The sequence below is a fragment of the Oncorhynchus nerka genome, linkage group LG8 (assembly GCF_034236695.1).
Source record: "Oncorhynchus nerka isolate Pitt River linkage group LG8, Oner_Uvic_2.0, whole genome shotgun sequence".
Taxonomy (NCBI): Eukaryota; Metazoa; Chordata; class Actinopteri; order Salmoniformes; family Salmonidae; genus Oncorhynchus; species Oncorhynchus nerka.
The window spans coordinates 43,176,383-43,192,427 of NC_088403.1; the positions used below are offsets into that span (position 1 = coordinate 43,176,383).

General features: G+C 41.3%; 1 protein-coding gene across 1 annotated transcript; it reads left to right on the plus strand.

Moving 5' to 3' along the window:
* The first annotated feature begins 805 nt into the window (after positions 1 to 805).
* On the plus strand, positions 806 to 6,021 carry LOC115133330 (mannose-P-dolichol utilization defect 1 protein). The gene is made up of 7 exons (XM_029666450.2): positions 806 to 980; positions 1,412 to 1,477; positions 2,643 to 2,775; positions 2,873 to 2,958; positions 3,108 to 3,226; positions 3,534 to 3,644; positions 4,447 to 6,021. The coding sequence occupies exons 1-7, from the start codon at positions 851 to 853 to the stop codon at positions 4,567 to 4,569; spliced, it is 768 nt and encodes a 255-aa protein (XP_029522310.1). The 5' UTR covers positions 806 to 850; the 3' UTR covers positions 4,570 to 6,021.
* The last annotated feature ends 10,024 nt before the right edge of the window (positions 6,022 to 16,045 follow it).

Here is a 16,045-nt window from a genome sequence, read left to right on the forward strand (position 1 = left end):
CACCACTATTTCCAGGTTGCAAAAATAGTTTGCCTAATTTAAGTTTATGTGACAAAACAAGCAAGTATAGTGTAGATAATCATTGTACCATCTAAACCGCTGTGAAATATCTTTTCAAAAAATTATTTTCAGCTGTTTGAAGCTGGTGTACAATAGCAAAAGTAAAAGAAGCAAAAACTTGACTTAAAAATGGTTAGCATAGAAATAGCCCACATGGAACAGCGTGTTCCAGTTCCCGCCATTATCCAGCAACTTTACACAGCCATTGAAGAGTGGGACAACATTGCACAGGTCACAATCAACTATGCGAAGGAGGTGTGTCGTGCTGCATGAGGCAAATAGTGGTCACACCAAATGGTGGTCACACCAGATACTAACTGGTTTTCTTTTCCACACTCCTACTTTTTTTTAAAGGTATCTGTGCCCAACAGATGCATATTGGTATTCCCAGTGATGTGAAATCCATACATTAGGGCCTAATTACTGTATTTCAATTGACTGATCTCCATATATGAACTGTAACTCCCTAAAATCCTTGACATTTTTGCATGTTACGTTTATATTTTTGTTCAGTGTATGTGTAACTGATATATGCAAAGGAATACTACATGTTCGTGTTTTTAAATGTATGTAAATTGTAAAGTATTTTGTCTGTAATGGCTTGTTTGTTATGTGTCAGACCCCAGAAAGACTAGCTCTCGCCATTGGCGTCGGCTAATGGGGAACCTAATGAAATCAACAACAACAACAAAAATCAGTGAGCTCCGGAACCACTGGCTGCATATGTTTCCGTCTAGCGTGAAGGAACAGTTATTATTTGCACACTGCTACGTCACGTCACAGTTCCACAATGGCGAGCCCTGTTATGGAAGAACTTCCAAAGAATTCTGTGTTGGACCCACTGAAGGGGCTCCTGCTCACTTATTTCATGCCAGAATCATGTTACGACGAGTTTTTCCTCAATTTTAACTTTCTGGATGGTAAGTTCTTACATAATTGACTGACGTTTGATTGCAAGAGCTAACTTAGCTAGTTAACGTTAGCTAGCCAGGGCTTCAACGTTGATTGGATGAGCTAGCTAGGTATCGTTAGCTTGCAAGACTTGCGTTTTTAATCGATATTTCACAATGTAACTTCTATGTTATCTTTTGCATTTACAGTTACTGGATATAAATAAATATTTTGGACGTAGGGATCGTACTCTCTAAACAGGCTAAAAAGACAGAAGAGGAGCTAACGTTAGTAGTTAGTTGGAAGATTTGTTTTGACAGCGTTCAGAGGCGGGGCTATCTCATGCCAGTGTTCCTCAATCTCTTGCAGTTCCTCAACAATTCTAGATAGGAGAAGAACGACATATCTATCTGTTCTCTCTGATAATACCCGTTCAATCGACGATTGTTTCTGTCTGCAGTGCCATGTCTAAAGATTGTGCTGAGCAAAGGTCTGGGCATTGGAATCATCCTGGGGTCTGTGATGGGTAAGATTAAGATTCTCTTTCTCCTCTCTCTATCTCGTTCTCTCTATTTCAATTCAAAGGCCTTTATTGGCATGGGAAACACATGTTTACATTGCCAAAGCAAATTAAGTAGATAATAAACAAAAGTGAAATAAACAATAAAACATGAACAGTAAACATTCCACTCACTCTCAATTTTTATCTCTGTCTCTCTCTCCCTATGTGTGCAAAGCATAACTCCCTGCCCCTCGCTTATATACAGGTAACTGCCAAAATAAAGGAAACACTTGAGCAAATTATACAAAGTACTGTACAGGTGTGGATCCTGAGTTAAAGGCCTCCGACTGTTAAATATCCATCACTAGCACATTAGAGGCTGCTGCCTATATACAAAGACTTGACATCAATAGCCACTTTAATAAATGGAACACTAGTCACTTTAATAAAGTTGACATATTTTGCATTACTCGTCTCATTTGTATATACTGTATTATATTATATTCATCTGTATTTTAGTGTATGCAGCTTATATATTCTTAATTCAATTCCTGTACTTAGATGCGTGTGTGTTGTTGTGAAATTGTTAGATATTACTGCACTGATGGAGCTAGAAACACAAGCATTTCGCTACACCCACAATAACATCTGCTAAACATGTGTATGTGACCAATAACATTTGATTTGATTAAGCAATTTACATCCCATCATGCTTAGGGTCATGAATAAAACTGTCCAGTTGCCCATTATTTTGGCTACCGTGGCTAGAAGAAGATATGGCAGTGACTTTTAAAGAGGGATCTCAAAGGAGCATAGGGGGTTTAAAGTGTGTGTGTGTGTGTGTCAGTCACCAGATGTCAACGGAATTGATACTGGAGCAGTGCCTAAGACGGCGTTTTTCACCACCGTCAAATAAACACGAAATTATGGAATTTCTTGTGGAAGAATGGTGCCGCATCCCTCCAATAGAGTTCCAGACACTTGTAGAATCTATGCCAAGGTGCATTGAAGCTCTTCTGGGTGCTCATGGGGCCCAAATCCCTATTAAGACAATATGTTGGTGTTTCCTTTTTTTGGGCAGTTACCTGTAGATGGAAAGATATTTCCAATAGAATTCGATCCATCAAGCACACGTTCAGATAATACATAACCCATATCTCGCTCTCTCCCACTCTCTCTCTCCCCACAGTAAAGCTGCCCCAGATCCTGAAGCTGATGGGGGCTAAGAGTGCAGATGGTCTAAGCTTCAACTCTGTCTTGCTGGAGCTGCTGGCTATTACCGGCACCATGGCCTATAGCATTGCTAACAGCTTCCCCTTCAGGTACTGTGGTAGAGTTGTACACACACACGGAGACATGCACAGACAGTCACACACACAGACACGCACAAGTTAACATATTTGGCGTTTTCTCTTTCAGTGCCTGGGGTGAGGCCCTCTTCCTCATGTTACAGACAGTAGCCATCGGGTTCCTCATTATGCATTATGGAGGCAACACAGTCAAAGGTAAGACACACACCTACCTGACGATAAGACTTGACACTCACTACTAACACTTCCTTTTGAGCTTACAGTGTACAATTTTACGTTAGCATACAACTAGCTGCCCTCACAAGCAGTGGTTGACGTTCTAACTGTGTGTCTGCTCCCTCTAGGTGTGCTGTTCCTGGTGGTGTACTTTGGTCTGGTAGCTCTGCTGCTCTCCCCTGTAACGCCAATGCCTGTGGTCATGGCCATGCAGGCATCCAACATGCCTGCTATCATCATTGGCAGGGTACGTAGCGCATTAATAGATTCTCTAACATGTATTACATAATCAACGTGTTAAATTGTAACAACAGCGTTATAATGTTGTTCGAGCACCACATTGGACAATACATTTGTTTTAATATTTTCATGTTATCCTCTAGGATTTAATTGTGCTTTAAATAGTTCAACTGTAAAAATGTGCCCCAAAATAAATCAATAATAAAGTCGATTTGTGTTATAAAATGTGTTTTATAGGAGTTATCCTTAGTTAACAAAATAATGTTATCATTGTATTAATCTGTGATCATGTTTATTTCTCCCTGTGATTGCAGCTTATTCAGGTAGTGACTAACTATCGTAATGGACACACAGGTCAGCTGTCTGCCATCACTGTGTTTATGCTGTTCGCTGGCTCCTTGGCTCGCATATTCACCTCAATACAGGTATATGTGTGTGTACAGTGAATGTATACTGAGTATACCAAACATTAGGAAAATCTGCCTAATGTTGAGTTGCACCCCTCAATTGGTCAGGGCATGGACTCTACAAGGTGTCAAAAGTGTTCAACAGGGATGCTGGCCCATGTTGACACCAACACTTCCCACAGTTGTATCAAGTTGGCTGGATGTCCTTTGGGCGGTGGAACATTCTTAATACACACGGGAAACTGTTGAGTGTGAAAACCCAGCAGCATTTCTTGACACAAACCAGTGTGTCTGACACCTACTACCGTACCCCATTCATATTTTGTCTTTCCCATTCACTCTCTGAATTGCAAGCATACGCAATCCATGTCTGAAATTGTCTCTAGTCTTAAAAATCCTTCTTCAACCTGTCTCCTTCCCTTCATTTACACTGATTTGAAGTTGATTTAACAAGTGACATCAATAAGGGATCATAGCTTTCACCTGGTCAATCTGTCATGGAAAAAGCAGCTGTTCTTGATGTTTTGTGTACGTAATGTTTTGTTACTTGTACAAACAGACACTCTTATCCTGAGTGACTTAGTCGGTATGTGCAGCTGTGTGTGAGTAAAATGTGTTACTGTGTATAAATTGTGTGTACTGTATGTGAGAGTGTGGATGCGTCATAAACGGCACACTATTCCCTGTATAGTACGTAATTAGAGCGTCTGCTAAGTGACACCTAAAGGGTGCCATTTCAGGCAGTCTGTGTGTGATCCTGTCCTAATCCAACATGCCAATAATTTCTACTTTTCACTTCCCGGTTTCTCTCTACCAACAGGAAACGGGTGACTCCCTGATGGCCCTGACCTATGTCATATCCTCTTCCTGTAACGGCCTTATCGCTGCCCAGCTCCTGTACTACTGGAACAGCAGCCCGGCACAGAAGAAGAAGACAGAGTAGATAGACGGGTGCACATGAAATTAGTTGCCTCTAAATTGGCACCCTATTTCCAATATAGTGCACTACTTTTGACCAGGACCCATAAGGCCGTGGTCAAAAGTAGTGCACTATATTAGGAATAGCGTGCCATTTTGGGATGCAGTAGAGAGAATATACAGACAGGGTGCAGCTCAAATGGCCCCCTATTCCATATGTAGTGCACCGCTGACCAGGGCCATGGACTCTAATGGTACACTATGGGAAATTGGGTGTCATTTGAGATTTGCACCAATTCACATCTAGCAATTCATACACTCTGCACTCCCCTACTGTAAGCTTAGCTCTGGACCAAACATTCTATTCCCACCACCCAAACCAAGGAACTCTCTACTCTACCTGACTTCAATGATACTGTGACTACAGCCCAGTTAGACTAGCTCACAGAGAAATCATTAGTTTTGCCTCAGTGTTTTAGCTCAGGGAAGGGAAGGCTTGACACGCTTATTTCTCCATCCTGAACACTGATTCTACTAAACGCCACAGAAGTGCCGATACGGTGTAGGGTGAAGTTGCCGCTTGACGCTGATCCTGAGTCAGTTTAGCATTTTTTCCACTTATGGTTAAGGTTAGGATTCTGGGAGGGGAAGCTGATCCTATATCTGTACCTAGGGGAAACTTCAACCCAGAGCTGTCAAAACACCCACTACAGTCAGTTGTTTTTGTCGTACTCCTAAATCTTTATGCCTCCCTAACAATGTACTACATTGTTCCAGTTATATTACACGGGTTGTCCTCGGACCATAATCTAGAATGAAAACGCATTCCAGAACACAACCAGGAAGGTAACTATTCTAGCTATAGTCAAGGGGTCAAGCAATAGAGGTTTACTGTGAAATTCTCTGTCAGTATGTTTAAGTTAAATGTTTGAATTTTAAGTTGTTGAAGCTTTGTTGACTGAGTGTAATCTAAAGCAGCCTGGTCTCAGATCATTTAATGCTTGTGCCAACTTCATTGCTGTACTTGGTAAACAATGTTTGGCGTGACGAAGAGTTACAAGGATTTGGCATTATTGCACAAACAGACTGGCACACAGGCTAGATCAAAATAACAACTGAACCAAATGGTTATCAGTCCAAATTATGTTTGTCTGTGTTTCTTTGTGCATATAGATGCTGTATTTGTTTAATGATAAATCACATATTTTATTGAATTCTATGAATGAGTCCACAATACTAAATAATTCATTCCAATTTGATTCAGATTAACCTGGGAGCAGAAATTTGGGGTCGTTATGGTTTTATGTTGAAGTCCAATTTCTCTGTTTAGTTTTAGTTTACTTGTTGAGATTCAACTTCTCATGTTAAGATGCTGCTTGCGCTTCTATGCATCACATGCGAGTGCTACAGTTTTGAACATGGTAAGAGTTTATTTTAATGCAAAGATGTAATAAAATATGTTTTGTTTTTGTTGGGACTGCTCAGGTGTCTGTAGTTTTCTCTTATGTTTTCAGAACTCCAGTCCAAGAGAGCCTGTGGGTTGTGCAGGCTTTCATTCCAACCCTGCAGTAAACATCCCTGATTTAGCAAGTTATATGATATAATGAAATAAAACTCAACTCAATTATTTTGATTAGGTTTCTTGTTTAAGGAAGGGCTGGAACAAAAGCCTGCATACCCATTGTTCCAAAATGATTGGGTGTCATTCATTTTCACACCACTAGATAGAGACAATTGTTCACCCTCTATTTTGTTCACTCACTAGTTCTCCAAAGTACAGGAATTTACACTAAACAAAAATATTAATGCAACTTGCAACAATTTCAGAGATTCTACTGAGTTACAGTTCATATAAGGAAATCAGTCAATTTAAATTAATTATGCCCTAATTTATGGATTTCAAATGATTGGGAATACCGATATGCATCTGTTGGTCGCATATACTTTAAAAAAAGGTAGGGGTGTGGATCAGATAACCAGTCAGTTTCTGGTGTGACCACCATTTACCTCCTTCAGCGCAACACAAATTCTTCGCGCAGAGTTGATCCAGCTGTTGATTGAGGCCTGTGGAATGTTGTCCCACTCCTCTTCAATGACTGTGTGAAGTTGCTGTTGTACACGTTGATCCAGAGCATCCCAAACATGCTCAATGGGTGACATTTCTGGTGAGTATGCAGGCAATGGATGAACTGGGACATTTTCATCTTCCAAGAATTGTGTACAACTCCTTGCGACATGGGGCCATCTATTATGCTGAAACATGACGTGATGGCGGTGTTTGAATGTCATGACTATGGGCCTCGGGACCTCGTCACGGTATCTCTGCATTCAAATTTACAGTTTGTGCTGAAATTCTTCGGTTGTGCAAACCCACAATTTCATCAGCTGTCCGGGTGGCTCGTCTCAGACAATCCCACAGGTGAAGAAGCTGGATGTGGAGGTCCTTAGCTGTCGTGGTTACAATTGGTCTGCAGTTGTGAGGCCGGTTGGACGTACTGCCAAATTCTTTAAAATGACATTGGAGGTCGCTTATGGTAGAGAAATAAACATTAACAGCTCTGGTGGACATTTCTGCAGTCAGCATGCCAATTACCACATCCCGATAAACTTGAGACATCTGTGGAATTGTGTTGTGTGACCAAACTGGCCTTTTATTGTTCCCAACACAAGGTGCACTTGTGCAATGATCATGCTGTTCAGTCAGCTTCTTGATATGCCACACCTGCTAGGTGAATGGATTATCTTGGCAAAGTAGAAAAGCTCACTAACAGGGATGTAAACAAATTTGTACACAACATTTTAGAGAAATAAGCTTATCGGGTGTATGGAACATTTCTGGGATCTTTTATTTCAGCTCATGTGACCAACAACTTTACATGTTGCTTATATATTTTTGTTCAGTAGGGGAGAATTTGTCTCTGCTTATTCTCTTATTATTTTTTCCCACAAACTTGATAATTCTTTTCCACCTCTTTTGTGATGTAATAAAATATTTTCTATTTTTCTGCATGCCCTCTTTACCATAACATTATTTGTCACTACCCCCCCCCCCCCCTCCCCCATTGAATAGACCCTTCTCTCCTTTCCTTTCTCAAGTCCCGTGTGTGTCGTTCCATCGGCCCCCTGCCTCTCTGTCCTCAATCACACTGACATCATCAACACCCCCCGCAACCGAAAAGTCCCACAATTGGACAATGGAAGTTTCTTAAGAAACAACTCAAAACACATTTTTTTGTGTGAACAACAGACTCCAAAAGTTCATTAAACTAGATAGAAGGGTTGTGCTGAAGATATATGTAAGATACACTTGTTTATTTCCACATTAAGCCACAACAGTGACCATCTTTTTTCTTTCTCTCTCTCTCTCTCTTTCTCTCTCTCTCTCTCTCTCTCTCTCTGCAAAGTACATCTTTCTCTTTTCATCCCTTTTCTCTCATCGGTTTCCCTCACGCTTTGTTTATCACTCACTCACCAACTTCTGTCCTTTGTTTCTATGACGGGAACGAACGAGAGGAGCCAAACCACATGAGAGGGAAGAGAGCGAGTAAAAGGGGTAAGTAGAGAAATTATTGTCTTGGAAAGAAAGAGAGAGAAACGGCGGTTGTAGCAGGCCAAGGAGTAGGAGAAGCAGGAGGGAGATCGACAGAGGCAGGCAGTTAAGAGAAGGAGTTTGGAGAAAATAAAAATCATTTTTTTCATTGAGAGAGAGGGGGGGGGGGGCATTTCTGATGGTGATTGTGCAGCGGCGATGGCAAGCTCCAACTTTGTTAGGCCGTATCACCTGTGAGATATAGATGCATCTTGGGAGGTCTGACCGTGCTTTAGAAGAGGCCAGTTTTGTTCCACTGCGCTCAGTTCATACACACACTCATCGCCTCCTTTAATCTCTTTAATGTGTGGGCCAATCTTTATCTACCTGCTGATTGTTAGGCCTGCATTTCCCATCTCCCCCTATCTGGCCATCTGTGAAACACCCCACCTCTGGCAGAACCCGGCGGAACACGCCATTGCCCCACCTCAGCGGTGGTGTTTTGGTGAATGCCTCAGCTGGCTGATAAGGGTAAAGCCCTTTCATCTCCCCAATGGTTTAGTCTGTTTACTCACAGGATTAAGATCAAGTGTAGCAAACTTTTCCTCTTCCTTGTTCATCCTCTAATCACAAAAATGGATGTTTGCACCAGATGTGTTTCAGTAGGAACACACACACACACACACACACATGCAAACAAAAACACATACGCATACACGCGGGGTTCCCGAGTGGTGCAGCGGTCTAAGGCACTGCATCGCAGTGCTGGAGACGTCACTACAGACCCGGGTTCGATCCCAGGCTGTATCTCAACCGGCTGTGATCGGGAGTACCATAGGAGCGGCGCACAATTGGCCCAGCGTCGTTCTGGTTCGGGGAGGGTTTGGCTCGGGGGGGCTTTACAAGTAGGCAGTCATTGTAAATATAAATGTGTTCTTAACTGCCTTGTCTAGTTAAATAGAAGTTTTTTTAAATACGCTAGAACTAAAAAGGCTTGTCTCCCAACAAACATCCCACCACTCTCTCTCTTGCTCTCAGACCTGTTGAACTCTCCCACCCCTCTCGCTCTCCCTCTCTCTTTCGGACCTGTTGAACCCCCCTCTCTCTCCCCCTCGCTCTCCCTCTCTCTCAGACCTGTCTACCTCAGGGTGTGTCTCTACTAGCTCATTAGGGTTACCTGTCACTCTCTCACTCAGAGGTTGGCAAACAGTTCCTCTATTAGCAGCATTATACCCCTGTTGAATGTCTCCTATCTGGCATAGTTACACGCCACAGCTGTGTGAGACAGATTTACCTAACCTGGGACACCTCCAGTCCTGACAAAGGCAGCAACACTTTCTATGATCAGTCTGTGAGTGTACATACCACCCATGGTCTTGACAGACTTTGTAAAACGCTAAGCTTGTTTTTGGTTGTTTTGGCTATTATCTGAAAAATAACATCCGTGACACTTCTCAAATATCGGATTTTTTTTATTTCAAATGTTTTTCTCATATTTCAAACCACGCATTCAACAGGTGATTTATTTTTTTACAATGGTCGGCTAATCGATTTCGTCCCATTTCTATCCACGATTATATATTTTGACATTTTTCATACAGTATCTACATCTTAATGTTACTGTTCTGTGAAACGAACAACAGTTGTGGGTGAGATCACCCTCGTCATTCCTGTCGGGCTGTGAGTGGGAACTGTGAAGTCTTTTGAAGCTGCGGAGATGCGGAGATGATCCTGTGATGTTTCACCGCAGACTGGAGCCAGACTGACGGACAGTCTTGCCTTATCGTTCGTGAGTTCCTTGAATTAGCTCGGGTGCTGCAAACCAAGCGGCACTAAATAGTACTATGCTAGGTAGGCAGGTAGGCCTCATGCACACACACACACACACACACACACACACACACACACACACACACACACACACACACACACACACACACACACTATCAGCAGAGATCTTGCTTCTTTGACAGCATTTGTTGAGAGATGTGGGAGGGAGCAAACACACACACACTATCAGCAGAGATCTTACTTCTTTGACAGCATTTTTTTGAGAGATGTGGGAGGGAGCAAACACACACACACCTCCCTACCGCAAAAGGGGAAGAAAACCGTCCCTGTTTTTCCATAACCTGTTAGGCCTACCTGGTTCACTCAGACCTGCAGTGGTGGAAAAAGTAACCAATTGTAATACTTGAGTAAAAGATACCTTAAAAGAAAATGACTCAAGTAAAAGTGATTCACCGAGTAAAATACTACAGTAAAATACTACTTGAGTAAATATACTTTTTAAATATACTTAAGTACAAAAGTAAATGTAATTGCTCAAATATGCTTAGGTTTAAAAGTAAAAGTATAAATAATTTCAAATTCCTTATATTAAGCAAACCAGGCAGCACAATTTTCTTGTTTTTGAAATATACGGATAGCCAGGTGCACTCTCCAAAATTCAGGATATAATTTACAAATTAAGCATTCATGTTTTGTGAGTCTGCCAGATCAGAGGCAGTAGGGATGACCAGGAATGTTCTCTTGATAAGTGTGTGAATTTGACCATATTCCTGTCCTGCTAAGCATTCAAAATCTAACGAGCACTTTGGGGTGTCAGTGAAAATGTATGGAGTATGACTGATGACTTACATGGCCCTTGGACCTATTATGTTACGTAATGTTAGGTGTGTAACCATAAAACATGTGAAGGTACCTGTGGTAGGCCTAACACTTTATTCAACCTTCTTGATGACTCCCAATAGACCTACCCAAACGGCAGGACATACGAACGACTTTCCCTGAAAAAACTAAACTGTTGGAGGAATATGTTGCTCATGTCTATGGCCAAGGTATTGGATAGCACATCACTCAGTCAGCCCTCATAGCTCCAAAAGCTCCACTGCTTACTTTTACCTCACTACATTCCTAAAGAAAATGTTGTACTTTTCACTCCATACATTTTCCCTGAAACCCAAAAGTACTTGTTAGATTTTGATTGCTTAGCAGGACAGGAACATTTCCTAATTCACACACTTATCAAGAGAACATCCCTGGTCTATTCGAGCAGCAACAAGGGATGAAAAAATAGACAATGACACTGAAAGAGGTATATTGATTGGAAAATAACATGTACCTGTGCTTAAAATCTCTTATGGATCAGCCCTTTTTTTTCAATTTTCGCCTAAAATTACATACTCAAATCTAACTTTCTGTAGCTCAGGCCCTGAAGCAAGAATATGCATATTCTTGGTACCATTTGAAAGGAAGCACTTTGAAGTTTATGGAAATGTGAAAGTAATGTAGTATAAGATAACACAATAAATCTGGTAAAAGACAATAAAAAGAAAAAAACAACCGCTCTTTTGTATTTTTTTGTACCATCATCTTAGAAATGAAAGAGAAAGGCCATAATGTATTATTCCAGCCCAGGTGCCATTTAGAATCCGGCCACTAGATGACCTCAGTGTATGTCTAAAGTTTTAGACTGTATGTATTATGATCCAATTAACCATTGCATTTCTGTACAAAATGATGTATCAAGACTGCCCAAATGTGCCTAATTTGTTTATTATTAACTTTTCATGTTCAAAATTGTGCACTCTCCTCAAACAATAGCATGGTATTCTTATTATATTATATAGCGACTGTAAATTGGACAGGGCAGTTAGATTAACAAGAACTTAAGCTTTCTGCCAATATCAGATATGTCTATGTCCTGGGAAATGTTCTTGTTACTTACAACCTCATGCTAATCGCATTAGCCTATGTTAGCTCAACCGTCCTGTGGAAGGGACACCAATGCCGAAGAAGTTAAAAAAAAAGAGAGAGAGAAACAACCCACTGGGCACAGATGTCAATTCCATGTTGTAATTTCACGAAATTACGTGGAAACAACTTTGATTCAACCAGTGTGTGCCCAGTGGGAAGGACTTATCTGTTGACATGGAATCTGAGCATGCTAAACATATCAAGAATCTCGAGGACCAGTTTCATGGGCTTAGTAGCCTCAAATGTTGAGAAGTTGCCATTGGATTGGCACATAAAAACAACATCCCTGTCTCAGACAACTGGTCAAGAAATTGAAGGGTAAGGGATATTGAACCGATATCTATATCTGAATGTAGGCATACATTTAAGATATACCACAACATTAAACTTTCACCTACCAGCACCAACACACACAGTCACAGGACACCATCTCCCAGTTACCCCATGAGGCACAATTTTACTGTCCCCATGCTCAATTTACCCCATACGTACCCCTTACTCCCCCCCTAAGCTATCCTGTTATTACCCAGTTTTATTTGATGTGATTTTTTAATGAAATCTTTAATGCTGCATTGTTGGAAAAGGACCCGTAAGTAAGCATTTCACTGTTAGTCTACACCTGTTGTCTATGAAGCATGTGACAAAGAACCTTTTATTTGATTTATTGCGTGACTTGGGGTACTCAGGTGCGAACCTGTGAAAATGCGGAAGATTAGGCATTCAGTGACATTGCAGCCAACCGTGTGTGAGTGCGTGTGTGTGTCATGGCATAGTGTGTGTGTCGGTGCTGCGCCAGAAACGGACGCCCACTCGCTTACCTGTGAGCAAACAACGCAGGTCTTTCAATGACCTGTGCAGAAAGGAGTGGTTGATTTGTAGTCAGTCACAGACAGTCAGTGATGGGGTATGAGCTTATAGGTTTTGGGGCCTGTGTTTCTGTAGTTAACCTCCCCATGACCAGTGATAAGCCCCTAGGCCCCTTACCTACTGCAATTGTTAAGCCCCCTATCTATTAAAAGCTTATTTAAAATGTGCACATTTTATGTTCTTAAACGGTCAATCAGCAGTTGCTACATCCATTTTTGTGATATAGACCCATTGATCCTTGAAGAATATAACTTATAAAAGACTTGGTTCAACTGCCATACCCCATCAGACCCCAAAATATAAGCTTGTTTTATTACATTTTTTGTAAACAAAGTAAATGTAGGCTATGTAAACATAGCCTCAAAACATGATTAAAACTATAATTTGTATATAATGGATGGTCAGTCCTTGCATCCATAGCTCTGTCCATTCATTTGAGAGTGGTAACGTTTCTCCTGACCCATCCTTAGCTTTTTACTGAAACAAGGAGAAAACGCGATGCTATTGTTTCTACTGCTGATTGCCGCTTTAATATGTGTGGGGTTGTGTTTTGTTGGGATACTGTTGTCCAATTTATAGACACTTGTATTGTCCAAGTAAGCTTGTGTGTAAACCTCAAATAGCGATAAATTATTTGACATGTAAAAACAATATGCACATAAGACATGAGAAGTTGTGCAATTGCAATTGACTGTGTTCAATTGTATTATAGCATGGGTTTTCTGTGATGCTCAAATCCTTGCCAATAGCTCTACGTAGGCTATGTGTGCGCACTGTGCGGGCGGGGTTGCAGAAAGGGAGCGTGAGGAAGGTGTTTGCTCTGCCCTGCTTTGCGTGCAAGAGAGGAGTGGTTCGTAGGCTTCAAGGAATGCAGGTAAATAATATGCGCGAGGAGTTTCCATGACGACTTCTGATGTGGTGAGTTTTCCTGCAGCAATGTTGACTAAAGAGAAAACGTGTTTCTGTTTTTGTGTTTCGATGATTCTCAATCTCCAAGTAGGCCAGTTGGTGCACATTAATGAATTAAAAGCAGGAAAGGTTACATCCCACTGGGCAGAAATTGGTTGAATCAACTTTGTTTCAAAGTAATTTGTCAACCTAGCGTGACATGGAAAATACACTGGATTTGAAAAATCAATCAGTCAGAGATTGTTGTTTTGAGGGTGACAATTCAACCACAGGATTATGTCATCATGGTAACCAAATTTCAACATAGACAAACCTTGTTTAATTTTCAATTTATACATTTAAAACAATGTCAGATCTTCAACTTATATCCACTTTCAGAAAAACAAACAATAGGCTGGGCAGCACATCCTACTGGAGAATGTACAGTGCATTCAGAAAGTATCCAGACTCTTTGACTTTTTCCACATTCTTTTTTTTACGTTACAGCCATTCTAAAATTGATTAAATTGCATTTTTTCCCCCTAATCAATCGAAAACAATACACCAGATTTTTGCAAATATATTCAGCTGAAGTCAAGCTTCCCACAATAAGTTGGATGAATTTTGGCCCATTCCTCCTGACAGAGCTGGTGTAACTGAGTCAGGTTTGTAGGCCTCCTTGCTCTCACACTCCTTTTCAGTTCTGCCCACAAATATTATATAGGATTGAGGTCAGGGCTTTGTGATGGCCACTCCCATACCTTGACTTTGGTGTCCTTAAGCCATTTGCCACAACTTTGGAAGTATGCTTGGGGTTATTGTCCATTTGGAAGACCCATTTGCAACCAAGCTTTAACTTCCTGACTGATGTCTTGAGATGTTGCTTCAATATATCCACATAATTTCCCTCCCTCATGATGCCATCTATTTTATGAAGTGCACCAGTCCCTCCTGTAGCAAAGCACCCCCACATCATGATGCTGCCACCCCTGTGCTTCAAGGTTGGGAAGGTGTTATTCGGCTTGCAAGCCTCCCCCTTTTTCCTCCAAACATAACTATGGTCATTATGGCCAAACAGTTCTATTTTTGTTTCATCAGACCAGAGGACATTTCTCCGAAAAGTACGATCTTTGTGCAGTTGCAAACCGTATGCTGACTTTTTTTATGGTGGTTTTGGAGCAGCGGCTTCTTCCTTTCTGAGCGGCCTTTCGGGTTATGTCGATATAGGACTCGTTTTACTGGGGATATGGATACTTTTGTACCTGTTTCCTCCAGCATCTTCACAAGGTCCTTTGCTGTTGTTTTGGGATTGATTTGCACTTTTCGCACCAAAGTACGTTCATCTCTTGGAGACAGAACGCGTCTCCTTCCTGAGCGGTATATGGCGGCTGCGTGGTCCCATGGTGTTTATACTTGCGTACTATTGTTTGTACAGATGAACGTGGTACCTTCAGGGGTTTGGGAATTGCTCCCAAGGATGAACAAGACTTGTGGAGGTCTGCAATTTTTTTTCTGGGGTCTTGGCTGATTTCACCATGATGTCAAGCAAAAAGGCACTGAGTTTGAAGGTAGGCCTTGAAATACATCCACAGGTACACCTCCAATTGACTCAAATGATGTCAATTAGCCAGAAGCTTCTAAAGCCATGACATTATTTTCTGGAATTTTCTAAGCTGTTTAAAGGCACAGTCAACTTAGTGTATGTAAACTTCTGACCCACTGGAATTGTGATACAGTGAATTATAAGTTAAATAATCTGTAGTCTGTAAAGAATAGTTGGGAAAATTATTTGTGCCATGCACAAAGTAGATGTCCTAACCGACTAGCCAAAACTATAGTTTGTTAACAAGAAATTTGTGGAGTGGTTGAAAAACAAGTTTTAATGACTCCACCCTAAGTGTATGTACATTTCCAACTTCAACTGTATAAAAAAAAAACTGAAATAGCACATTTACTTAAATGTTCAGACCCTTTATTCAGTACTTTGTTGAATCATCTTTGGCAGCGATTACAGCCTCAAGTCTTCTTGGGTATGACGCTATAAGCTTGGTACACCTGTATTTGGGGAGTTTCTCCCATTCTTCTCTGCAGATCCTCTCAAGCTCTGTCAGGTTGGATGAGGAGCGTTGTTGCACAGCTATTTTCAGGTCTCTTCAGAAATGTTAGATTGGGTTCAAGTCAGGGCTTTGGCTTTGGCTGAATGACTTCAGATGACCGGTGGAACGCAGGTCCTTCCCCTGTGTCCGCGCATAGTGAATACATGGTCAACTCGTGGCAGTGGTGACGATTTCCTGTGTCATTCGACCCCCCTTCACATTAGAGTCATCAGACAAAGTTCTATTGACTGTTGACATCTAGTGGAAGGCGTAGGAAGTGAAAACTCATCCATATCTCGCTGTAATTTCAATGAGAGCTTGGTTGAAAATCTGCCACCCCTAGAAAAAAAACAGGATGTGGA